Here is a 25,458-nt window from a genome sequence, read left to right as displayed (position 1 = left end):
TGAGGGGCGTGGCAATGTCTCACGGTGCGCCCGCCCACCTCCAGGGTTTTCCCATAAGACCTTTCCCCCGGGGCTGGAGGTCTCTGGATGGCCTCTCTAGGACATCTGCCAGAATGTCTGAGCCATGACGATGCAGGCTAGGTTTTCTAGGGCTGCTGGCATCTCCCAGAGGGGATAGAATGACCGAGACCAGTGCTGCTCGAAGCAGGGAATTTGTATGCAGCTAAAGTCCAAGGAGTCTGGGATTTCTCTCCCTCCTTGTCTTAGAACCTGAACCAAAGCCCAGGGGAGTTTTCCCATTGACTTCAGTGGGCGTTGGATCAGCCCCTGAAAGCAGGGAGAGGTGCTACAGGTGCGGCCAGGTAGAAAGGAATTTCTGAACCGCCGGTACATTTGGGAGCCGCCTCCCACTGACCTCAGCGGAGCGTTAGCGCCTGGAATGGTGCCATGAAAGGGTTAACAGAAAAGCCTCCCGGGAGATGGTGCCCAGCAGGGCGAGTGGGAGTTTGAAGCCCCAGCTGGAGTGAGTGTTGACAGGCCCTTTACATAGAGCCGGGGCTGTTTAAGAATAGATTAAATGGAAATCATCCCTATTTATTGTAATATTTATCAAGGGTTAGTGAATAATTGATGCCGATCCCTTCTTGATTTCCTGGGGGGGATAGAGCCTGGTTATATTGAATTAAAGTTTAACGACAGCGGCGAAGTGGCAGGCTGCAAAGTGGGCAGCGTACGTCCCGGCAACGGGCCTGGGCTGACGGAACGCCAGGGCTGAGCATCAGTGGGCGGGGGCAAGGCCACGCCTAGGGCCCCACTTCGTGGTTCGGGCCCAACTCTGCAATGGGCTGAGCCAGTCCCTTAAAGCCAAACTTGTTGGCTTGGGTCATGCATCCATCCATCCCCGGCTGCGCCTCCATCTATCTCTGCACTTACTGTTCTCTCTCTCCCTCTGTCCCATCCCTGCGTATCTCAGCCATCCATCTCTTCACTAACCAGAGGCAGAAGAGAGTTTTCCTTTCACCACGTCAGAGACGATCCCCTCTCTTCTCCAGATTTGGTAGCGATTCTCCACGGCAATGCTCCTAACCACACCTGACCACAGTTGCACTGATCCTCTTCAAGCTGCAAGGGGGTAAAGCGATACTGTGCTGGTGACCCCCTTTGGTCTCCGTTTCAATCTTGGGGCACTTTGTGTTTAGCAAACTTAAATCCAGGCCGATGTCCAGGGGCAATCTGGAGCAGGGATAGCGTGGTCCAGTGGTCAGGACCTCAGGAAGCCTGGGTTCTCTTCCTGACTTTGCCACTGACTTGTTGGGTGATCTTGTGCAAGTTGCTTCCCCGCTCCGTGCCTCAGTTTCCCATTTCACCCTTTGTCTATTTAGACTGTAAGCTCTTTGGGACAGGGACTATCTTTTATGGTGTGTACGTACAGTCCCTAGCACAATAAGCCCCTAATAATGGGAGCAACATATCCTAAATGAGATACAGTGGTCCTGTGCTGAAATCGGCAAGTGGTCCCCAGCAGAGGCCATGCCCCACCGAATACATCCCTCAGAGAAAGCAGGCATGTACCTATAGATAAACAATGTAGCGTATATTTGGCCATTCCATTACCTGGTGGATTACACAAATCAAATGTTTCTTTGGCCGCTGCGGGTGGGACACGCGTCCCCCCCAGCCCAGCAGGACAGCTGTAAAATACTAAATACTAGTCGTGTTGCTGTGAAGCGCTTTTCGGAGCGTCCCAGACAGCAGGAGTGGGGGAGGGGCACATGAACGAAGTTGACTGGGTTTGATAAATCAAAACCCGCCGGGATGGATCCTCCGCTGGCGGAAACCGGCTATGCCGGTTCATACCAGCTTCGGAGCTCATCCCAACGTGACTTTGACCCAGCAAAGATGTTTGACAAGTAGCTGCTGAATGTTTCTTGTCTATAACTTTTTCTGAGCTGTGCATTGCCTGAGAGAGAACTCCCTGGACGCTGCAGCCACTTGGCAAAATGGAGCGAGGGCTGGCCTGCTCAGTGCTTAAAACTTATACTGGTCTAGCGATGTTGGGCAGGGCTGTGAAAAAAGCCCACACCCATAGGGTATGTCCACACTACCTCTGCCCAGGCATGGTGCTACAGAGACAGAAGGGGTTTTTCTGTCAGTGTCATTAATCCACCCTCTGAGCGGCGGTAGCTTTGTGGATGGAAGAATTCTTCGCCACGTCTACACCGGGGGTTTCACAGCCCTGAGCAACACAGCGAGGGCAATTTGAGTGTAGCCCAGACGCTAGAGACAAAGCCCTGCTGACAACCCCCCCACTGCAGATGCAGCTGTGCTGACAGAAGAAGGCCTCTGTCTGCATAGGGAGGTGGTGCCTTTACACAGGCAGAAAAACTCCTTCTGCTGGAGTACGCTGCGTCTACACTAGAGGGCAATGCCGGCATAGCTATGCAGGCTCTGTAGTGTAGCTATAGCCCATGAGTGGCTACCTGGCATTCATTTTCAGGGGGTGGAGGATGGGGAAGTTATTAATATCAGGGGCCGGTCAGCTGCTGAGCTAATGAGAAATAAAACAGCACTTCTAAACAGGCTGCGCCTCTGAATCTCTTTTAATCTCGTCCTCTCGCTGCAGGGAAATGTTTTCCTGGGATTTCTAAAGGAGCTGTATGGCCATTAGAGCACAATAGTACGCGCAAACAGACTGACCTTCTCCATGCATATCCTTCAAGGATGACATTGGTCCTTATGGCCTGATATCGACCAATCAGTAAATATCAGCCTGGCAATTGACAGAGCTTAAGGTCCCAACAGATGCCAATGTTTGCCTTTAGGACCGCCTGAATTCATGCCAGCAGAATCCGAGACACTTGTTACTTACCCGTTACTCTGTATGCATCCGAAGAAGTGGGCTGTAGTCCACGAAAGCTTATGCTCTAATAAATTTGTTAGTCTCTAAGGTGCCACAAGTACTCCTGTTCTTTTTGCGGATACAGACTAACACGGCTGCTACTCTGAAACTTACCCGTTACATTTCCTAAACAAAAAGTGCTGGTTTTGGGGTCAAAATGACTTTTTGTTTCAAAATTTAAGTTAAATTATGTAAAAATAATATAAGTAAAAAAAAAGTATAAAAAAGGTCAACATCAAAACAAAAAGTTTGGAAATTATCAAAAGGAAATCTCTCATTCGACCAGATCGGAAATTCTTTTTGGATTCTCAGTTCATGAAAATTTTCATAATGTTGACTTTTTGTCCTGATTCAGGATGGGAATTTTTTTTTTTTGAAATCTAAAAAATTCTTGTGGGATGGAAGAACGTTTCCCATCCAACACTACTGCTTGTTAATATCCGCAAACATGTGCATCATTCATAGAGTTTGCTTTGTGAGGGTCTGGACATCTCCCTGGAGGTGCAGCTGCTCAGAACTCTATTTTAGTCAGAAACATCTTGACAAAGTATGAAAAAAATTCCAAAGAACAAGAACTTCCTGCAAATATATACACACTCAGATTCGTCCTATCTTATGGGCTTATGTCCTGTCCTAGTCAACTATGAACATCAGTTACCTGGGCACATGGGTATGGATTTCCAACCATGGTTAACAATCAACTCACTGGGACAGAGTCATCTCTGGTGTATTTTGATTGACACCTCAATTGGATTTGACTGGAGTTACCCCAGGGATGAATTTGACACATTTAATTTGAATTTTACATCCCGATCCCGTTTTCAACCAGGAATGGGAGAACTCATTTGGTTTCAGCCAGAAGCTACTCGGTAACGGGGGTTTACAGAGTTTGGACAAAGCTTGAACGTTAGAACAGAAAACAACTTAAATGAAAAATTGTGAGTCTCGGCTGGTAGAAATCGGCCTAGCTCCATTGACGTCAGCTGAGGATCTGGCCCAGAACAGGTCACAAACCCCGAAACTCCACTGGGCTGTTCCGCGGCTTCTTGAAAATATACAAAACTTTTTCCCCTGCAAAGTCACTGTTACTCCTGCCATTCAGTTCAGAACGGGGAAGCTGGGCCATGGAACCACTATTATAGCTACTGCGTCTGTTGCTTTCTCGAGCACGAGCCAGTGCATTAACTCGAGGTTTTGATCGAGGATGTTTTACTGACTAAACTCCCAGGCAAAGTTTAATGCCCTCCCTAGGCACCCGAAGGCACAACCAGGGGGCTTCTTTGCTCTCTGAACTGAGTGCTTTTGCAGACAGGTTGAAGTTTCTGAGATAGATGCAAACTACAGAGACTCTCCCAAGAGACACACCCACAACCCCACTTTGTGCCTATGACTTTATTCCCATACAATTGCTAGACCCCATGGACTTGGTTCTTTGGTAAAGGTCACGGTTCATGGGAAAGGCAAGGATTTGCTCACTTCAGTATCAGAATAAAGCCCTTTCCATCAATGTCCTAGTTAATGAACCATCCACTGAGGTACTGAGTCCAAGTGCCTCTCTACGCAATGTGATGGAGTCTGCGAAGGGCGCTGGCGTTTTGGGCGTGGCAGCTGCGAGTCTAGCAGAGTGGGGAGAGAACAGGAGACAAATATTGTCCTTGGCAACTTTACCTTAGTCATTTCTCCTAAAACTTAAAAGCCAGCCATCTCCTCCCTTCCCTTGTGGCCTGTCTGAGCACGTAGGAGGGAAGCTCCAACCTGCAGGATCGCACCGACTGGCTCGATAGCATGTAAATAATGAAAAGCATAGACTTTTGGAGTCACACATCCTCCTTGGCTAGGCAAACCACCCACCTGTGCCCTGCATGTTAAGAGCAGCTGCAGCAACGTACTGCCAGGGCCTTGTCCTTTCTGCCCGGCCCCAACAAAATGGTGGTAGCAGCACACAGTCTGACGAACATCCCCGCATGCAAAACTCAGTCAGCCACGCAGAACAGGGAGAGCCCCTGCCTTGGCGACGTGCCTCCTCTCCCGCGCTTTGTCATAGCCATCCAGGTCCCATTGAAGTACTCCTGTAACACTTGTGGCATGGCAGGCAGCCATCTTGGAAGTCAGTTGTCTCTGGCCAACATGAGGGCTTTTCCTCCCCCAACACGCCCTGTCAGATCAGAGTCAAGTTGGGAGCGGAGGCCCGGAGGGCATCCAAAGGCTTGTTCTTGGCCTTGCCATCCTGCTGCTCCAACTTGAGGTGACACTGGCAGGTGGAAGCCTTGTTGTAGCTGACCAGGTGCTTGGAGTTCTTCTTCCATTTGTGTAGGCTCCGGACGACCCGCTTGAAGATGAGATAGAAGATCTCGCAGACGGTGAGGACAATGCAGATGGCGGAGGCCCCCACCATGAAGTAGGTGAAGACCTTTTTCTCGGTGGGCCGGGCAATGTAGCAGTCCACGATGTTGGGGCAGGGGTCCAGGTTGGCGCACTTGACCAGGCGCGGTAGGTCAAAGCTATCCCACATCTTGTGGAGGATGTAGAGGAAGCTGATCTCGATGGTCAGCTTGAAGAAGAGGGTCAGCAGGTAGGTCCACCACAGCCCGCCGTGTTTCTTGCCTGTGTTGCGATAGAGCTTGGGGCAGTCCTCACCGTTCTTCTCCCGGTTCTTCTTCTCCCGGTCTTCCCGGTAGGCCACGTGCATGATCACCAGCAGGGAGGGGCAGGTGACGAAGATGAGCTGCAGGGCCCAGAGGCGGATGTGGGAGATGGGGAAGTAGTGGTCGTAGCAGACGTTGGTGCAGCCAGGCTGCTTGGTGTTGCAGTCAAAGTCCTTCTGCTCGTCCCCCCACACGCGCTCCGCCGCCACCACGTAGACCAGCACCCGGAAGACGAAGACCACGGAGAGCCAGATGCGCCCGAAGGCCGTGGAGTATTTGTTCACTCCGCTCAGCAGGCCCTGCAGCGTCTTCCAGTCCATGGTGACGGGCGTCGGGGGAAGCCAGACTCACCTAAATCAGAGAAAAGCAAGAGAAATAGCAAGTGAAGGGAACGCAATGGGAAATATCACATGGCCAGATCCCCAGCTGGTATAAATCAACACAGCCCAGCTGAAGTAAGCAGAGCTTCACTGATGTACCCCGGCTGGGAGCTGGCCCAAGCAGTTTTGCTCAGACACTCTCTGGTTTTGAAAGAACTCACGTTTCAATCCCTTGAGCCTCACACCAGGCTGCCCCTGTCCTTGGAGTAAACATACCAGGGGGCACCCCTTTAAGAAAGGATCTGTAACTTCAACCCCTTCAAGCAGAAAAGTGCCCAGCAAGAAGGCAAAGACTATGGGGAGCAGAGCTCTGGCTGGGGAAATTCATCCATCCCTGGGTTTCAGAGCCCAGGCTCCCGCCTGAGTGGGAACGTGTGCACTGCTATTTTTAGCTCCATAGCCTGAGGCCCCCCCGACCACTGACCCAGGCTCTGAGACTCGCTGTCATGGGTTTGGTTTTTTTGCAGTGTGTAGACGCACCCCGAAGCCCTCGGGGAAGAACACTGGATGGGGGTGGGATTTAGCCGGCAGAGTCGTTGTGCTGGCCCTCTGCATGGGGCAAATTGCAGCCACTGTGAGTGTAGTTTCTCCCCCTTGACCGATGTGGCTGCGGGGGCTCCGGTGACAGGAGAACTGGTGGCTCGGAGTCCAGGAGCTCCTGAATGGCCCCGTGTGGTTGCCCTGCTCCAGAACTGCTTCCAGAGCATCTCTTTGTGGAATCTGGAAACCAGTCAACCTGCTCCATCCCGCAGCTGGGAGCAGGAATGAGGCTCAGGCATTGCTGAGTGCCATTAGCTCAAACACAGCAAGGGCCTTGCACCCGGGAGAGGAGAGAGCCGCTCCTATTGGCTCATGGGTTTTACTAGGCCAGAGGTGAAGTAGATCATAGATCTGGCCCCCAAAACAGTCTTCCTCCCTCTTGGCACAGACAGATCATCAGTCCAGTCCAGACCCAGTTCCCAAGTGACTAAAGGAATTTAGGCCTCCAACTCTCATTGCCATTCAATCGGATTTAGGCGTCTAATTCCTTAGGCCGCTTTGCAAATCTCAGCCACCAAAGTCAGCCTGGGGATGGGGATAACACAACCCATGTCAGAGCAAAGGGGAGCCGCCCCACCTGAATCCAGGCGACATCTAGGTCAGCCGGCGGCATTAACCCAGGCAGTGCTGAACATTTTCATTTAACAGCTCATGTGGGGGAGCGACTCATCTGTGTTGCTCACGGCCTTGACAAAGACTTATGAGTAAGAGATGACGAATTGGGCAAGGTCCCTACCTGCAAACCAAAGCACTGGGCAATTAGCTACCTGATTTTTTGCTCCTTTACACTGGTATAAATCAGGGATGACTTTACTGGAGTCAGCTGGTAAAAGTGAGTGGAGGATCAGGCCTTGAGATTCAGACCTAAGGCAGGACTCCTGCGTTTCAATGCATGGAACACTGCGGAGATAGATTTCAGCAAAAGAAATGCAAAACCCCCAAAGCAAGCTTTTAGGGGAGTTTGGGGCATATTCCCCCATATACAAGTTATGCAGGGTCAGCCTTCGCCTTACTCCGGGAAGAGAACAAAGCAGGAGCCACATGAAACTGATTGCCAGAAACCACAAACTTGGTGAAATATTTTGCAGGTTGGGTATGAAACAACTAATTTATATAATAGGCTTTTACTCCTATCAATTAACACCTGGAAACAAGAGGAGGGGATAATAGTCTAGAGGGTCAGAAATGTATTAACACTTTGCTGATATTGGGGTCTTACAACATGTACTAATGTGTGACCATTCCCAGAAGAGCCACATCCAAGGCCTTTTGGTTCTGTTTGTACAGCCCCCAACACAATGAAGTCCTGGTCCTTGACTAGGTACTATGGTAACACACGTAAATAGTAATAATAGTAACAATTCTAATAAAGGTGACGGATCACTACAGAGCAGGTGTGAGAATCAAAATACCCCCCAACGTGGAAGTAGAGTTGGTTGAAAAACGTCCACTGATTTTTTAAAAACAAAACATTGGCTTTTCCAGGGAAATTAATACTTGTGTGACACATTTCCCTTTCCTTCAAGTTTTTGACGAAATGAATAGAAAATTTCCATTTAAAATCTAAAGCAAATGAAAAATTTTGATCTGAAATGGAGCGGTATGTTTTTGTTTCAAGTCATTTAATCCCAAAGCTCCTGAAAAATATTGAATGAAATGAAAGATTTTCATTTTCTTGGAATTTTTTTTTGACGGAAACATCCCATTTTTGATCGTCCCCATAGGGACACAGACCCACGTGGCCAGTGAGAAGTCCTATCTCCTTGCAGCTATTCCCATGAGATCACTAACAGATCAGAGCTTGGTTTTGGGTCCCTTCTGGAAACTGGCAAAACACCCCAGTGACTCATATCAAAATTACCATTTGCTGGATGGCCGATGGCATTTCCTGTGTATTACCGTCTTGAGCACTGACCCATCCCATTCCTGCTTCGCCCCCACAAAAGTTACCCTAGGTGGCACTGGCTGAGGTCTATAATGCTTAACCCTGCAGAAATATGTTCTTAATGATCCAGTTGGCTTTGGTTGGAGAAAACAAGAGGGTTATTACATCAAAGTGCCTGTGTGATTAGGTGTTTATTTAGGGCACTTCCTTTAGGGTTAGTAAAAAAAACATTTGTCCCGTGGTGTTAATCTAGGTTGGGAGACAAAACAACTTATTAGCCAAGTAACATTTGCAGATGAATCACGGCTTGGGGTGCTGTCTGGCGGAACACGAATGCAATTGGCTAGTAAGGAGCTCTCTTACGGGAACGGAGACAAGGAGCAGGGTGTTGGCTCCTTCCCCCAGTAGCTGACCCGTGGCGAATCGGGGTGGCTGATGCTTTGCAGTGCAATCACTCCAAACACCATCGCCTCTCCATGGAATGGCCCAGGGCCCAATCCAGGCCTAAATCAGTGTCTTGCCCAGTGCCTAAATGGCCACTGAATAGGAATTGCAGCAGCCCCATAGTACTAGCCATCCGTGCCCTGGCCTTTTCCTTCTGCACCAGATCCCGCTCCCCAGTCTCACCTAGGAGGCCCTGGTGCACTTCATTGCAATCTATAACCCTTCCCTTATAAATCCCCGCTCCTTGTCTTGCTCCGTACACCCCTCTGCTCCCTCTGTCTCCTCACACTCTCGGCCTTCCCTCATGCTACCCCTTGTGCAAGGAACAGGCGTCTGTGCCCCACGTGCCAGGCACCAGTGCTCCCCTTTTAACGCACAACTACTTCAAAGCCTTCCTGTGCTGAATTCTTTGGCAGCGATGTCTCTGTGCTGTCCCATTCCTAAATGATTGCCTCATATCTCCTAATGGCCTGGGTTAGCCCCTCTGCAAGGGACGTAGTGTGCAAAGCACCCCTCGATAAATAATAATCATCCCTAATTGGATCTGGGCAGCCCACACTTTTGAGGACAATGCATAAAGCACAGTAACATGCTGGCTCCTGGCCCAAGCAAAGAGGCTGAGTAATGGTGTTAAGTCGATCCCCATTACTGCCCTGGTTGGGATGGGAGGGAGGCCCATGGACAATGCCAAGGAGAAGGTCTCTGAAACATCCTGTGGAAAAGTTAGTAGGTCCAAATCCTAATCCAATGTGATTTTCTTAATTTAATAACTAGAACTTGTTCAGCATATGGATTTCCCCACCCCCAGTGTCGTTTTCAGCCAAAAAAAAAAGTTAAAACCCCAAATAGATTGGCTAAATCCTGAGATATTTCAATTCTGAAATGCTGCTGTGGTGCCTCATGGGAATTGTAGTTTAGCTGCCTCCTGTCCCTGTTCACCTCTATAGACCAGGCTCCCTGGTTGGACTACATCTGCCATAATACCTCTTGGTAGGGGGCAGTGTATCATGGCAGTTGATTGCCTGCAGTGCACCATGGGAGATAAAGTTCAGCTGGGGAGCCCGGCCTGTAGAGGAGAATGGGAGCAGGAGGCTCTGGAACTATAACTCCCAAGAGGCACTGCAGCAGCCTTCAAAATTGAAATATTGTCGTTTTCTGGCCATTCAGTGCTTTGACTAAAAAAAAAAAAAAAGAGTCTACAGAGAGCAGACATTTTTCATGAAAAACTGGTTTAATCGGAACCCCAATTTTCCATCAAAAAACAATTTAGATGGAAAATTTACGACCAGCCTTACGAAGAACTCTTTGGCTGCTCCTCCTGGGATTCCCTGCCACAATCAGTCTGCAAATCTCTGACTCAGAAAGCACCACACTAACTCCATCTCTCCCTTTACAGTCAGCTCCTGCCCATAGCCCACTGCTTTGCCTTTAAAGCCCCTCAAAAACTCCAAAGCCAAGGCCCTGACTGTCTGCCTGGCCATAAGAGACCTCATGGCACCGTTCTTACCAGCAGGGCTGCGGAGGGGCTTTACCCCAGGATGCTGCACACCTTCTCCCAGTGTGGTGTGCTTTGTCGGCTGCCCTCTACCCCAGCAGCAGCTGCCTCTTGGCGATGCTGCCTGAATGCAGTTTGCGAGTCTGTGGGATGAAGGAGGCTAAGACCATCCTTCCTTTCGGGATGCTTTTCCCAGAAGACGATACCCTGCCCAGGCAGGGAGTGAGTGGAGACCCCCAGGAGACAGCACCGGTGGAGCCCTCAGTGGATTCATGTGCAGTTGTGCCGGAGCTCACTCCTGGGACTTTAGGGCTATGCGCCCCACCAACTTTGGAACAACCTGCCCCCTTACAATCCATCTCGGGTTTTACCTGCACGCCGGCTGAGGGTGCTTTATTAACCAGCCTAGTTAGTTTCAGATGGCTGGCCAGCGCAGGAGCGAAATGCCTTCCAAACTACAACCATGAATCTCCCTGTCATCTGGGCCACACAAAACAGATAGGGTGGGTTCCCTTGCAGCCTTAACCCTGCACGCCCTGCCTGCAGTAGGCTCAAGTTGGAGGTATAGGAAAGATCATTTTAATTCCCGTCAAGTTTTTAATATTGTTCTCGCTTTATAATGTCAAAGAAAAGACGCACTTGGTCTAGGTGGCTGTAGAGCAGTTTTTAGGTCTAAGGGCCAGGCGAGGGCACTGGACTGGAACTCAGGAGAGCTGGGTTCAATTCCTGGCTCTGCCTTTGGCCCGCTAGGTGAGCTTGGGCAAGTCACTTCCCACTTCTGTGCCCCAGTTTCCCCATCTGTAAAATGGGGATAATGATGCTGACCTCCTTTGTGAGGTGCTTTGAGATCCGCTGATGAAGTTGCTATACCAGAGCTAGGTGTTGTTATATTCTCAGCGACACCAGCTGGATATCTACACAGCTCAGCCAATTTCGGAAGCACCCTAAGTTACACTAGTATAAATGAGAGCAGAATTTGATCCTATAGAGTGTCCCTTTCTTAGTGCCCAATAGCTGTTTCCTACATTTTCACAATGGACTAGTAATTTGAACACAAGACACGCGAAAGGGGCTGATTGTCAGGCAGTGCGTGCACAATACAGCTGGTTAGGAAACGGTGAAGGAACCATGTTTGTCCTGGAAAACGCTGAGTCAGCAAACCCCACACTTTCTATGGGCCAGGGTCAGTTCTGACAAATTTTCTTTACTTGAAAGTTTTTTTGGGGGGAGAAAAAAAACAGCTTTGGAATTGTCAAAACACTTCCTTTCCATGTCTTCACAATGAAAAAATCTGCTTTAGTTCAAAGCGACTTTTCGTTTAAAAATTTAAGCTAATTATAATAAAGAAATTAGCTAAAACCAGGTCAAAATCTAAATGAAGAAATTCTCCAAGGGAAATGTTTCCGTTGACCCGAGCGGAGATTTTTTCCTCCCCGTCTGTGATCATTTTTGCAATTTTGACTTTCCATCCCAATTTGCGACAGGAACATGTTTCAGTGTTGTGAAAATGTTCATCAGACACCAAAACCATTCCAGCGGTGTGCTCATCACTTTCTGAATATCACAACCCTTTAACGCCTCTCAAGTCGGGCACGCAAAAGCAGTACCCACTTTTGAGCATGCAGGACTGTGTCACTGAATCAGAGCTGTTCATTGCAATGTCAAAAGGCAAGTGGTTTTCTGCTGTGATTATAGCCAGGAGGAGGGGGGAAGAAATGCATTTATAGAGAGTCAGCTGGTGTCTATTGTGCCTCTTATGTCATCAAGACAATTGTCAGCTAGATTTTGATCACAAAGCCTTTTTCTGGTGATGGCGGTGTTAGAGGTAGAAAGGAGACAGCTCCATTTTCAAAACCCTTCCTTGACTTTACGGAATGGGAAGTTAGCGAAATGGCCTTTACGGGTGTAAACGTGTCTCCTTGGAGATGGGATTCTTTGCAAAAGCATCAAGAGGGTAGCCCCATGTTAATTTTTATGCAATCACTGTGCAGTTGGTCAGCAAAAAGCCCACGCATCACTGAAGCAGGCTAGCGAGGGGCTTAAGCGGCACAGAGACCTTTTACTGGCCCTCTGGACTGGGGTGAATTTCACCATTTGAAAATAGCAGTGGGCAAACAATCACAGAGAGGGCCATGCACGCAATACAGCCCGACACTGGAAACCCTCAGCAGAGATCTTCCGCATTTCATTTTGAATTTCCAAGGAGGGTTTTGTGACGTTTGCCTTGCTTTGTTCAAATTACAGGACCATTTTTGAGTCAACATGCTTCCAGCTGTCCTGAAAAATGGTACAGTTTTTGAGCACACACCTCTATATTTTGCAAATTTTCATTTGGATAATTATTTTTTTTTAATACTGAAACCTGCAAAAAGGGCAAATGCTCAAAATCTTTCCCTGCAAAATTGGCCTTTTTACAAAAACGACGATGTTGCCCGGCTGTGGAATGTGCCGGAATAAAACTGCAAAGCCACCGTTGCCCAAAATTCATGGGCAAATGTGCCATAACCAGAACAGAGACAACCAACGGCTTCTGCGCTTCAATCCCTATCCTGAGGTAGCAGCAAGTTCTGTAACCAAAAGCCCTGATTACTCTTTAGACGTCTGATCGCTGGGTGTTTGCACTATTCATGCGGAAAGAATGTGCCCATGGTGATGAAATGCATCGGGGAAGGTTCCCTGGACTGGACAAGCCAGTTCTGGGCGATATCAGGCATATTTTATAGAAGACACAAAGGACTTGATTGAAAGCCCATTGGAATGACTCCCATTGACTTCAATGGACTTTGGATCAGAGCCAAAAAAGAACGTTCAGTTTAAGCCACTGTACAGGAAGTTAGTGAATGTGAGAGCTGGCTGAATGGTGGAAGGACTGATTCACAAATATTGGTACGTATACAGGCTCCAAGTTTGGTTCTTGGGGTCAAATTATTTAGTATCTGCAAGACTAGCTCAGTGGTTTGAGCATTGGCCTGCTGAACCCAGGGTTGTGAGTGCAATCATTGAGGGGGCCATTTAGGGATCTGGGGCAAAAATCTATCTGGGGATTGGTCCTGCTTTGAGCAGGGGGGTGAACTAGATACCTCCTGAGGTCCCTTCCAACCCTGATATTCTATGACTCCATTTATTTGTGAAATTGTCCACTCAAAAAATCCCAAGTTTCATGAGTTCTAGCAGGAATGTTTATTTGTCTGGGAATTTGAACTGGAAATTCACTAGTTATATTGGGAAGCACCAAGAGGATCATGGCCCAGTAGTGCTGGACACAGAACGATTCTTGTCCTCAAAAGGTCTTGGTCCTTCAGAGCTGGATTCAGCCAGTGCTAAATCCCATTCTTAACTTCAAGCACCACACGAGCAGGCCCACTGGAATCAATGGGACTTACGTATCTGATTCAACTGGGTCCGCAATGGGAATGGCATCATGTGACTTAGGAGACCAAACACACCACACGTAACAAAGAGGGAAGAGTCAAAGAGAACAATTTGCCAGTGGCCCATGGGCTGTAAACAGTTCATCAAAGCGCTTTAGAGCATGCCCACCCTTTCCCAGGAGGCAGGGGGTCCTAACCAAGGTCCTGACCCTGCCATGGGACCTAGGGACACGCCGGCATGGAGATTGGCCCCAAAATGTGTAACTAATAGTAGTAGTTGCCTAGGTAACAACCCATCTGTGCTCCCAGCATGGCTAAAGCCCGGTTTCTCTGCAAAGCAGTGTTGTGTCTTTGTGCTTTACACAACATTACGAACATAAGAAAACCCCATGGATACAGCTGGCTTCCAAAGAACCCTCTTGACTAGCTACAGACAAACATACAAGGCTAAATATAGACACTGCTACTCTGTTAGGTTCTGGTGGCTTCTGCAACAGAAGACAGAAAGGCCTGGTAGGGGGCCCACAAACTATTCAGTGGGACACTACTCGTGGGCATGGAACCTTATCCACGTCCTCCAGGATTTAGAACATTTCAGGGACATGACTGAAGCCCCATCTCCATGGCACAATGCGGTCTTGCTGTAAGCATGTTGGGGGACAGCATTCTACTGATAGCAAGGAGACCCACCCATCCCTCCGGTACAGAAATTGCCCATGCAAACGGAGGCCTGACGGTTGTTTGCTTTTGGGCAGTGTCCAGATGACGGTTACAGGTGGAGTGAGAGGCAAGGACCGGCCCATATGCAAAGAGAGGTGGGGCTGGGTGGGGAACACTGCTCAGTGGGGGGATGCTGGGGCATTATAGGGAATTAGAGGCCGTTCAGAGCAAGTTGGTGCCCTCCAGTGGCCAAGACATTTTGGTTTCCAGGAGAATCTTTATGAGCCAGGGATGGGAACCATCAGTTCCTGGGCTTGGATAATTTAGCAGCATCCAAAGAGGGGCATAAACCCCACCAGATGGACGACAATGCCCCCCGCGCCTTCCAACTCTGAGACACATAGGCTTTCCAAAAATAACAGCCTGAGTGGAAGCCAACTGACTTTGGATTGGGCCCTAAGTGCGGTTTTCTTTCTATATCCTAGCAACATTTCTGAGAGACTCTCTCATGCGCCCTTCTTTCTCTCTGATTATTGGACAGGTTTCAGAGTACAGTTCACCACGTCAGTCTGGTGATCAGAACCTTTCAGACACGTTATGTTGCACCTTCTAGTGATCTGGGACTGGTTATTTATTTTTTATAGACCACACAATATAAATCTTGCAGGAGACACTGTGAAAAAACCCAGCCTCGTTTCCCCTTCCACTTCCCCCAGAGTCTTGCATTCTCTTCTGTTCTCCAGATCTAAAGCCCAGCAGCCTGGCTGATTAAAATGACTTAAAGGAAAATGTGAAATAAATACAGAGATCCTTCACAGCTGTGTATAACTCTACTTCGAAAGGGAGGGGGAAATGGTCTACTTTGTCTTTAACAGTTGGACATTGTTTTCAAAATAGGACAAATGGTTGAAAACGGGACTAGATTTACTCAGAATGTGCTCATCTGCCTAGTGAAAATACTCCGCCAAGGGGTATATTTCCTTCCAGACAGAGCTGAGAATATCATTTACTGATCTACTCGGGTCAGCACCATTTCCTAGTGCTATTTTTTGGCACCCAGCTTAGAGTCCCATATTCAATACTCCGGTGAAACTGAAGGTAAACTGCACTCACCTGCACAGCTCTCTGTCTGTCCCGATACTTCCTGCTGAACGAAAAAGCCGTCAGATCCCCCAAAGCAGCCCTGTTTAAGGTCTATGCCATTGAACAGCCTCCCCTGCAGAAGGAAGACAGGGAGAAAACGGCAGCATGAGGTCTCCAGCTCATCTCCGTGCCACAACCTCCCTGATTTTCTGCCCAGCACGGAAGGTGTGGCCCTGCAGGAAGTGTGCAAAGGGAAAAGAATTCTTCTCAGGCTGGTGAACCAGTATAAGAAGCCAGGGGGAGCAAGGGCAAGGCCCAACTTTCCCAGCCAGAGCTCCACCTGGAGCCAGGACGGCTGTGCAGCTGGGGAGCAGGGAGCAAACTTCCATCAAGCAAATGGCCGTAATACCCCCAGGCCAGGGGCAGCGCCCTCACGGACACCGACGTGCCAAATCAGCAGGGGGTTCTCGGCCCCACGGCCCGGATTCTGCCCAGTGCAGCCCGGATCGCTGTGCCTAGCCACACAACATCCAACACAAGTAGGATGGAGGGCTTGATCTGGCACCGAGGCAGCCGGGTTGCTTCGGCTCCAGAGCAGGGGGCCCTAGGAAGGGCGTCCAGAGCTCAGCCCCTCAACTGCCAGATGAGGATTGCCCTCAGCCTAGGTCTCCTTGGATCCACCCCTCTGCCCCCAGTGTGCTGGAGACGGGGGGGAGCAGGGGATGGCTAAGAAGCTGGGGACTTACCACTGCTCAGTGCGGCGGGGGGCTGTGCCCAGCAATTCACGCCAGTTGCACTAGCGCACAACTGTTCTATGTGCTGTGCTGCGTGCGGCCCACGGACGGGCAGGGACAAAGCCTGCCCGGGCGGATAACGCAACACGCTGCCTTAGGGCAGATCTCCCCATAGCGTCAGGCCCCGCAGTTCTGGAGCCTGCCTCTTACGGACACCCAAGGGAGTGCCGCTGCGTGCAATGGGCCGGCTTCCTGCTTTCGACACAGGAGGTTTGACCCCCACAGCATCTGCCCGTGGCTGCGTCTCCACTGCGAGCCGGGGCTGTAATCGCCCTGCTTGTGTGCCCAGATTTGAGCCAGGCCGAGTATAAATAGCTGTGGTCACGGTAACAGAGGCACGACTGGGCCATGCTGAGTACAAGCCCATGGGTGTGTATTCGGCCCAGCTCAGCCGTATCCCTGCTGCGGCTGCCCTGCTATTTACACTGGCACTAGCGTGCTGAGAGTGAGCGTACGCACGTGCGCGTGAGCAGGGGACTCACACCCTGAGCTTGTAGCACGGACGTAGCCTGTGTGCAGCTACAGTTCATCGCCAATCCAGTGGAGGCCTCAGCTGGGAGGGAAGCTGCCGTTCCTGGTAGAGTTATCGCCTATGGCTTGTCCAGGCCCCGGAGCGCTTGTGCCCAAAGCAACCTGCCTTGTGTCTGCCACTCAGCGCGACCCTGCGGAGCACCTGAAAGCAGCTGCTGCACAAGGAGGCAGCCTGATTGCACAGTGGGCTTGGCCATGCGAGGGTGACCAGATGTCCCGATTTTATAGGGACAGTCCCGAGATTTGGGGCTCTGTCTTATATAAGGTCCTATTACCCCCACCTCCCGTCCCGATTTTTCACACTTGCCGTCTGGTCATCCTAGGCCATGCCCACCGGTATTAAATCCCTACAGCCCAATATGGTTCCAACTCATGCTACCAGAGCGACACCTCTCCCATAACCGATGCCCTACACTAACTGCCCCTAGTGTTCAGCATCAGGAGGACTGTTCGGTGGCGAGCGCTTGGCTCTGGAAATCTCTTCTTCCCGGGTTTGTTGCCCCGTAGGCATCCTGTCATCTCTGTGAGCAGGCTTTTGCTATAGGCGTGGGGAGGTGGTTTGCTTTGGGTGAGTCTAGTTTTCATTATGGGCTGTGTCTTGTTTTTGGCCCGCGTCCCAGATCTTCTTGTGGGTGCGTTTTAAATGCTGAAGAATAAAGGCAGGAAGAACTCTTGTAGCTGGATTGGCTGGGGCAGATTCTGATCCCAGGGATGCCGGATGTCTGAGGATACGCAGTCCCAAGAGTAAGAGTCTCTCTGTGAACAGCCTCAACTTGGGAGCCACCAATTCCATGCATTAATATCTTATACATAGAGATGGGCCAGAACCAACACTCTGGCCCTAACCACACCTGCACATTGGCTCCTGACCCAGATTCAAAGAAGCCTGTTCATTGGGGAGGTTTAAAGCTGGATCCAGATCCCATCTCTAACGATGACTAGTTATTCTGGCAGTGGAACTAATTTTATAAGGCCTCTTTTATTTAACAAGAGTCAGTGAGCACCCTTGCGGAAATGACTGGAAGCAGGGCCGGCTCCAGGGTTTTTGCCACCCCAAGCAGCGGAAAACCCCCCAAACCAAAAGCCACGATTGCGCTCGGTGGCACTTCAGCAGCAACTCCACCGCGCCGCTTTCTTCTTCGGTGGCACTTCGGTGGCAGGTCCTTCCTTCCGAGAGGGACCGAGGGACCTGCCGCCGAAGAGCCCGAGGTGCCGCCCCTTACCCTTGGCCGCCCCAAGCACCTGCTTGCAGAGCTGGTGCCAGGAGCCGGCCCTGACTGGAAGGGAATGAAATGGCCCATTTTACTGGATAGCTGCAGCCAATCAGCATCTCTCTCAACATCCCTGAGCTTCTAAACGCATCCTGGGAGAAGGGTCTTGAGGAAACAAAAGTAACAGCTAAAGGAAGATGTTGGTATCATTAGTTTCAACAGGAGTCGACGCTACTCAGTACAATGCAGGCTTGGGCCTCTTGTTAATGATTTTTTTCCTACGGAGATCTGAGATCTTAATCACAACAATGCATGGGAATGCCCTGCTTTGTTTTTTGCAAACCCCATCCAGCACTAAGCAATTATCATCCCTAGTGTGGCTGCTGTTTAGGAAACACTAACATTGAAACACTGTCAACTAGGAAACCCTCCAAGGCCCTCAGGCAACCCATGTGTCTCCGCAGCCATATCTCCAGGTGCGATGATCCTATCAGCTCTGACACGTTAGCCTGGGATGGTGAACGCAGGTGCTCTGGAAAACGATGGCGGTGACTCACTACTGACTGGTTTCATCATTCACCTTGGCCTTGCGGAGTCAGAGTGCCTCGGGGTGCAAAGCAGCGAGGAACCCTTTGCCACTGCAGGGGGTGGGTTGGCTCTGTAGCCACTGTCCACCGCAGTCTGATTTAAAGAGAGATTTTCATGCAGGGAATCTGATGCCTTCACTGGTCTCCTCACTAGAGCTGATTTTTCGGTTCAGTGGCTGTTTCGAAAAAAATCGAAACAAAAATTCCACGAGGGTCAAAACTAATGGGAAGTTTTGCAGTGAATTGAAAGAGTCCGGTTTGGGTCTGCTCTAGAGCGGGGATTCGAACGTGGGTCTCCCACATCCCCGATGAATGCCCCAACGCCTGGGCTACAGGGGAGCAGCCGCAGCACCGAATACATTCAGCCCGCTCTAGTCAGCACTGGTCATTTCCTCCTTAAATGACGTTCCCACCCCCAATCACAATGCAATGTCTCCTTTTCCTTCAATTATAAACAAAACAACCCCCTCCCCCAAACCCACAACATGCTGAGTAAATGGGGGAGCACTGTTCTCTCCACCAAATCTTTGCCATTTCATTTCAGGCACCTTTCCATGAATGCTGGAAAATGGCCACAGGGGGCGGGGAGGGGGGAGAGGTATTTCTGAGTGTCAAGGTAAACACGCAGGTAAACGGCGAGGGATCCCCACCTCCGACCTGTGTCTGTTCAGACATGCCCGCCGCTCGCTACTCTAGTGCAAAGGGAGGAGCCGGTATCGCACGCTTGAGAAGCTCCGAGCCGAGAGCCGCCCCACTCAGAAATGAATACGCCCCTCAAAGAAGCAGGAGCGGGGCCTCCCACACGCACGCAGGATTCCTTGTTCTAACAGGCCGCGGGGGCGAGCCTCTCGTTAGACAGGTGGGGCGTTTTCCCTCGCCGCAGGCCACCTCTCGCTGTACTTCCACGGCGAGTCTTCTCACTTCTGCTCGGCTTTTTTTGTCCATGCTGCAGAAATTGACCAAACTAGGGATATTTTGCGTGTGCACACCCTGGGAGTAGTTTGGGGGCAGGGGCAGGAGGGGCATTGCCCCCCCAAACTGCAAGCCTGGGGCAGGCACAGAATTGGCCCCCTCCCACACGTGCGTGCCAGGTTCTTCGGAGCGTTTTTGTTGCCAGGTTGGCAGGACTGTGCAGTCGGGGAGTGGCGGAAAGGAGCTCCCTGAATGGGTGCCAAGCGTTATAAGGGGTTCTGCTGGGACTCGCGCTCAAGGGTCAGGTAAAGGGGAACATGCAGACAAGAGCGAAGAAGGGAGACACAATGGCAGATTCCTGAGAGCCGGGACGTAGAATCATTGAGTAGAAACGGGCAAAGGGACCCAACCCTGAACTTAGCACCTGGCCATGCTCAAACACAAATATGTCACCCAGGTCTCATCCATTGCCTCCAAATTGCAAAAAACCATACGGGGCCCTATTCTCCAGACAGAAACCCCTGGCCCTATGATAACGTCGATGGTACCGTTCATGCAGGGCCCCAAAGCACTTAGAGGGATCATTCCTTTGCCACCTCTAAAATGCATCCAGCATGGGGGTGGGGCACCACCGTCATTCTGAACCATCAGCCCTACACTAGGAAAGCAAGTGACGAAGAAAACAGTGGGGAAATAGGTCAGCCAAACATTCCTGCCCAGATTAGAATTGGGCCAGGACCCTGGTCTTAACAAAACCAGCATGGGATCTTTGACGTCCACAACTGGTCAGGAGCTAGATTTTATCCCTGCTCTAAACCCCACAGTGTCCCTACCCGCTCAGAAGGAAGAATTTGGCTTTATGATCTACCCAGCGTGGGCTCAATGCTTTTGGTCTCCCAGTGGTGTGGAAACCGAGATCTCGCAGACCCCTGAAACATCTCCGAAGACGTGAGTGATGCCAGCTCCCAAGGGAATCTCACTGACCATCTTTTCTGAATCTCCTTCCTTTCCTCGGTGGAACAAGGGCTTCTCCCCACTTTAGTTTATATGCTTGGATCTTGCCCTTGCTTTGCAGCTCACAAAAACATTTGGAGCCATGGAAGAAAAGCTCTTAGAGCCAATCAGCATGCAAAGGGGGAACATCAGCCTCAGTGCTGGTGTGTCTGGGGAGGAGAAGGTCACTGGTGCAGGCACAGAGCAGGGGCACGCACAGCAGAGCTTGCTCTACTAACCAGCTTAGCCCCACCTCTCTTGGCTTTGGAACGGGGCTAGCCAGCGGGGGAGAACTTCATTTCCCATGCAGAGCAGAAGTGGTTTTGAGGTCTAAGGGTCTGACCCTCTGCTGGGGTAGATCATCATAGCTCTGTTGCCTTCATCAGCTGAAGATCTGGCCCCAAGAGTTTCAATACAAGAGTCCTGATTCTGCTCTCCCTTAATAGTGGTGTGAGCCAGGAGGAACCACGCTGCCCGAGGTACAGTGCTGTGAGATCAGAATCAGGCTCATAGCCTGTGCATTCCTATCCTTTCAATCACAGCTTAGCATGCACTCAAGATGTAAACCATTAAACTTTAAAGTACGGGGTGGCAGGGCAGGGCAGGGCGTGGACGGACTGAGGAGTAGCATTGAGCAAGCAGCCCAAGGAGTGGGTGAAGGAGGGGAAGAGTGCAGAGATGGGGAAAAGCTTCATTGCCAGAAGAAATGCAATGAAAAGAGAGAAATGGAAATATTGCAGAACTCATGTGAGGCACAAAATGGCATCAGCAAAGGACGTACCCCTTGCCTCTGGGGCTGGTACCTCTGGGTCCTGCAGGTTGTTTTCCCATTGGAGGAAAAATCAGTAATGTGGTGTCTGAGTATATTCTTAGCACACCTTTTTTATCTATAGTGTATTGCACCAGTCCTGGAACATGGTGGTCACAAACAGCATGCAGCAAGTCTGCTCTTTCAGAAACCTTTGCCCAACACCAATGACTGGCTCCCAGGGAGCAATTCTTCCCCAAGAATTGACTCCAGTTAGAGCAATTGAAGGCAGAAATCAAACTCCCTCACTCTTTGCAACAGCTCCCCCGCAAAGGAACATCCCATGAAATCTAACAACAATACAGCATGTTCTCCAAGACTGAACAGTGTTCAGATGCTCGGGAAAAGTGCTGGTAAAGTACATGCCACAGCACTGTCTGTTTCCTGGATTAGTCAAAGGAACTACAACCCGATTCAGCTAGGAACTTTTTGACATTCCCTTGTCACTAACCCAACCACACAGTAAAGAAACCAGAGCAGCAAAAGTGTATTGGTAGGAAATTGTCAATACCTTGGTGTGGGGGTTCCTAACTGTACCCTTCACACCGCAACCAATTGCCTGTAACGTTGTCTGGCAGTGTGGGCGCGCCAGGTGACTCATGGCGAGTGTTCAAGAATTAACAAAGCTGTGCTGGCAAAAGAGAATGCTTGAAAGGAAAGTGGATTTCTAAAATCTGTTATCCAGAGCAAAGCTAGGACCCAGCCCAAATGCTGCATCTCAACCCTCTTGCGAACTTTGGGGGTTGATTGGAGCTGAGCCTGTCACTGAAGTATAAAAGCCCCCGTTTCTGCTTCCAGCTGTGATCCTGAGAAAGCTGTTAGAAAAAGGAAATTCGGTGCCTCGCCTCCTCCCTCTCCCCTCATCTGGAGCAATGACGGCTCTGTCCTATGCTACCTTAGAGGTAGTTCAGACCGTGCAAGGGGTAGAGCACGGCACCTCGACTTAGGGGACCTAGGTTTGATCCTTAGTTCTGCTGCTAACCTGCTGTGCGATACTGGGCAAGCCAAGTCCTAGGGAGATTGTAAGCGTTTTGGGGCAGGCACAGTCCCTCACCCTGTGAATACACAGTGCCCAGCAGAAGCACAATCTCTGGTGGGAGCTCTGCATGAAGTGAAGTCTGCATGGATGCTGGTGTGAAGATGTGCAAAAGGAAAGGAAAAAATGAGTGGCGTTTCCACAGTAAAGCAATGCTCTGACCAGGGTAGTTATTTCTGACCAGATTTACTCCTGTATGCTGAGCTCCATAATCAAGTTTTGCATTCCACAGGGAAAGGCCTCTAGGCCAGTTTCTATCCAGTGTGACTCCAGAGTAACGTAGTTAGCTTTTGCAGAGTTGCTCCAGATTTACACTTGCGTCATTAAAGTTTGACTTTAAAAATGGTTGTGTGTGTATTTAAATACATCGTTCCTGCAACAGACAACCACGTATTCGTTTTAGATGAACCCCTACAAATTCAGTGGCTAGATCCTCACCTGGTGTAAACTGAACTCAGAGTCACACTGATTTACACCAGCTGAGGATCTGGCCCCAGCTGTTTATTGATGGTTCATGTATCCGATCGTTACTTGTTTTGCACGTTCAGATCTTTGTTTGAAACAGGCAGCAGAACTCCAGAGGACTCTGCTTGGAGAAATACAACAAAGGTAACATCTGAAATCACAAAAGTTGCTTCCTCCCCTTCTAATCCCACTTCTTGAGAAAACAAGGGGAAAAGATTGCATCTTATTCAGTCTAACTGGTGGCCAGATACAGGAACAGATCTAACCACTTGTCAGAGTTTGGTTTTATCTGGATGGACACACACACTGTACTGGCGGAGAATGATCTAAAACTACACAGACCAGATTCTGATTTCATTTCCACTGCTGGAAGCTGAGAGGCAACGTCGCCGATTTCCACTGAAACAGAAGTCTCTGTAAATCTCACACATCCCCTCTGGGGAAACACCTTCTCCCTCCTGCCCCAACCCATCTGCTGGTTTGTGAGAATGAATAAGATGGCTTGATAGAAATTACCTGTGCTCTTTTCACTGTCACAACCAATCTGGATTGTATCCTACCAGAAACAGTGTCTTGCAATGGTCAAATTTTTACCTGGCAATATATGTATGTGTGTGTGTGTGTGTGTGTGTGTGTGTGTGTGAGATTTATAGCTTGTGAGCAATCTCCCCCTGGGTGTGGAGGAGTTGTTTTTGTACATTCCTTCTGACGATAGCAGAGAAACCAGGAATTTCAGTGATTTTTGAGAGAGGCGGGACAGCATTTTTACACATGAGCAAGAGCTAAGTGCTGAGATGAGATTAAACTGGGGCTGTGTCCTTAGACGTGAAAGTCACATGTGTGGTGCTGGACCGAGAAATACCCAGCTGAAATAACAGGATTTATTCCTTATTGGAGCAGTAATTACCTCCATCGCTTTCCCCCTCCAGTAATAAAACTCTCCAGTCTCATTCTGCTTTGATCCAGGCTACCTGGAGAGAGAACATGAGGAGCAGGAAAAGCCATGCCGCTGAACGGGTGGCAACGGTCCCTCCTGTGACAGCTCAGCACTTGCGAAGACCCAGCTGCTGATTCAGAACTGAGACAGGAAAGGGAAAGAGAGTTCTCAATGGCTCAGCTCAGCAGCATTGCTTCTGGGAGAAAGTTGGTGCCTTTGGGGAACTGGAATATCTGGCAGGGTCACTCCAGGGGTCACCTCCACGTCTTTCAGTGCTGAGTCAAGTCGTTACCGCATCGGATCCCTGCCCTCTTCTCAGAGGTGCTGCGAGTCATTGAACCGAACTGTAAACCCTGCATATAATGGAAACCACTTCCAGCCAAGGGGTAAGGCAGCACCTCTGCACCCCTCGTTCCAGTCCCTGTGCGCCTTCTGGAACAGAGCAGCGAAAGGGAAAGACCTAGTGAGGATTTCATTCTTGGACACATTCCCCCATAGCCAAGCCAGCTGACAAGAGCAGGCCAGGTTCTCCACTGGGGTAACGCAGTGTAGCGATGCTCACATTCAGTGGATCTGTGCTGAGGATCTGGCCCAGCCCGGGCCAGCTCCAGGCACCCGCTTGTCAAGCAGGTGCTTGGGGCGGCCACTCCGGAGAGGAGCGGCACGTCCAGGTATTCGGCGGCAATTCGGCGGACGGTCCCTCACTCCGGTTCGGAGCGAAGGACCTCCCGCCGAATTGCCGTCGCAGATCGCGATCGCGGCTTTTTTTTTTTTTTTTTTGGCTGCTTGGGGCGGCCAAAACCCTGGAGCCGGCCCTGGGCCCAGTTGATTGTTCTGGTTTCCCATGTGAACTGGGGACGGGTCTAAGCTGTGAAATTTGGCCCGGAACATTCCCAAAGATGGCGGGGGTCAGTTTGGGTCTGGGATTCCTGCTCAGGCCCCTCGCTAATGACAGCACCAAAAGCCTCAGGCCTCCCATACAGACCCTTCCTTCCAACCTCTCTCCTCGATCTTCCTCCCATACCCCCTAAGCAGAGTCCCCTCCACTAGAGACTCCTAGGCCTCCCATTTCACCACCGCGCTTCGGGAGAACGTGGATTCCCTCACTGCCACCCGCTCAGGCTTCAACTGTTTATATCCCCACTCAGCCCCTGAGGTTTGCCCATCACTGGCTTGTACTGTGCATGTCTTTGGGGCATAAAGAAAGAAATCTGGTCAAAGAACATATGGAATTATCATCCCCTTTATCAGGGACTGGAACCTGTGGAGGGGAAGCATGCCCCTAAGCACCCAGGCGTCCTGACTCCCAGCCTGCCCCGATGCTCTAACCCAGGGGGGGCCAACCTGAGCCTGAGAAAGAGCCAAAATTTACCAATGTACATTGCCAAAGAGCCACAGTAATACGTCAGCAGCCTCCCATCAGCTTCCCTGCCCCGCTCCCAGTACCTGCACCCACCAGCAGCCCCACAGATCAGTGTCTCCCCCTCCCTGCCCCTCCCCTCCCAATCAGATGTTTCATGGCTTGCAGGAGGCTCTGGGGAGAGGGGAGGGGCCGGGAAGGGGGTAGAGTGGGGGCAGGGCCTGTGGCAGAGCCAGGGGTTGAGCAGTGAGCACCCCCCGGCACATTGGAAAGTTGGCACCTGGAGTTCCAGCCCCGGAGTCGGTGCCTGTACAAGGAGCCGCATATTAACTTCTGAAGAGCTGCATGGGGCTCCAAGCCCCAGGTTGGCCACCCCTGGTCTGATCACTCAACCCACGTAAATCCAGTGGGGCACACTGCAA

The 25,458-nt window shown here is 50.4% G+C and overlaps 1 protein-coding gene across 1 annotated transcript; it reads right to left on the bottom strand.

Annotated features, from left to right (window-relative positions):
• Positions 1-3,675: 3,675 nt before the first annotated feature.
• Positions 3,676-15,676, bottom strand: GJB3 (gap junction protein beta 3). The gene is made up of 2 exons (XM_005298406.4): positions 15,433-15,676; positions 3,676-5,895 (listed from the first exon to the last, which is right to left on the bottom strand). The coding sequence occupies exon 2, from the start codon at positions 5,862-5,864 to the stop codon at positions 5,058-5,060; it is 807 nt and encodes a 268-aa protein (XP_005298463.1). The 5' UTR covers positions 5,865-5,895; positions 15,433-15,676; the 3' UTR covers positions 3,676-5,057.
• Positions 15,677-25,458: the final 9,782 nt, after the last annotated feature.

This window comes from Chrysemys picta, chromosome 23 (assembly GCF_011386835.1).
Source record: "Chrysemys picta bellii isolate R12L10 chromosome 23, ASM1138683v2, whole genome shotgun sequence".
Lineage (NCBI taxonomy): Eukaryota > Metazoa > Chordata > Testudines > Emydidae > Chrysemys > Chrysemys picta.
Note: the sequence above shows the minus strand (reverse complement) of the source record. Positions and strands in the feature narration are given on the sequence as shown.

Bases quoted from the DNA above. Each gene is read 5' to 3' on its own strand.
- GJB3 (XM_005298406.4), bottom strand. From the start codon at position 5,864: ATGGACTGGAAGACGCTGCAGGGCCTGCTGAGCGGAGTGAACAAATAC.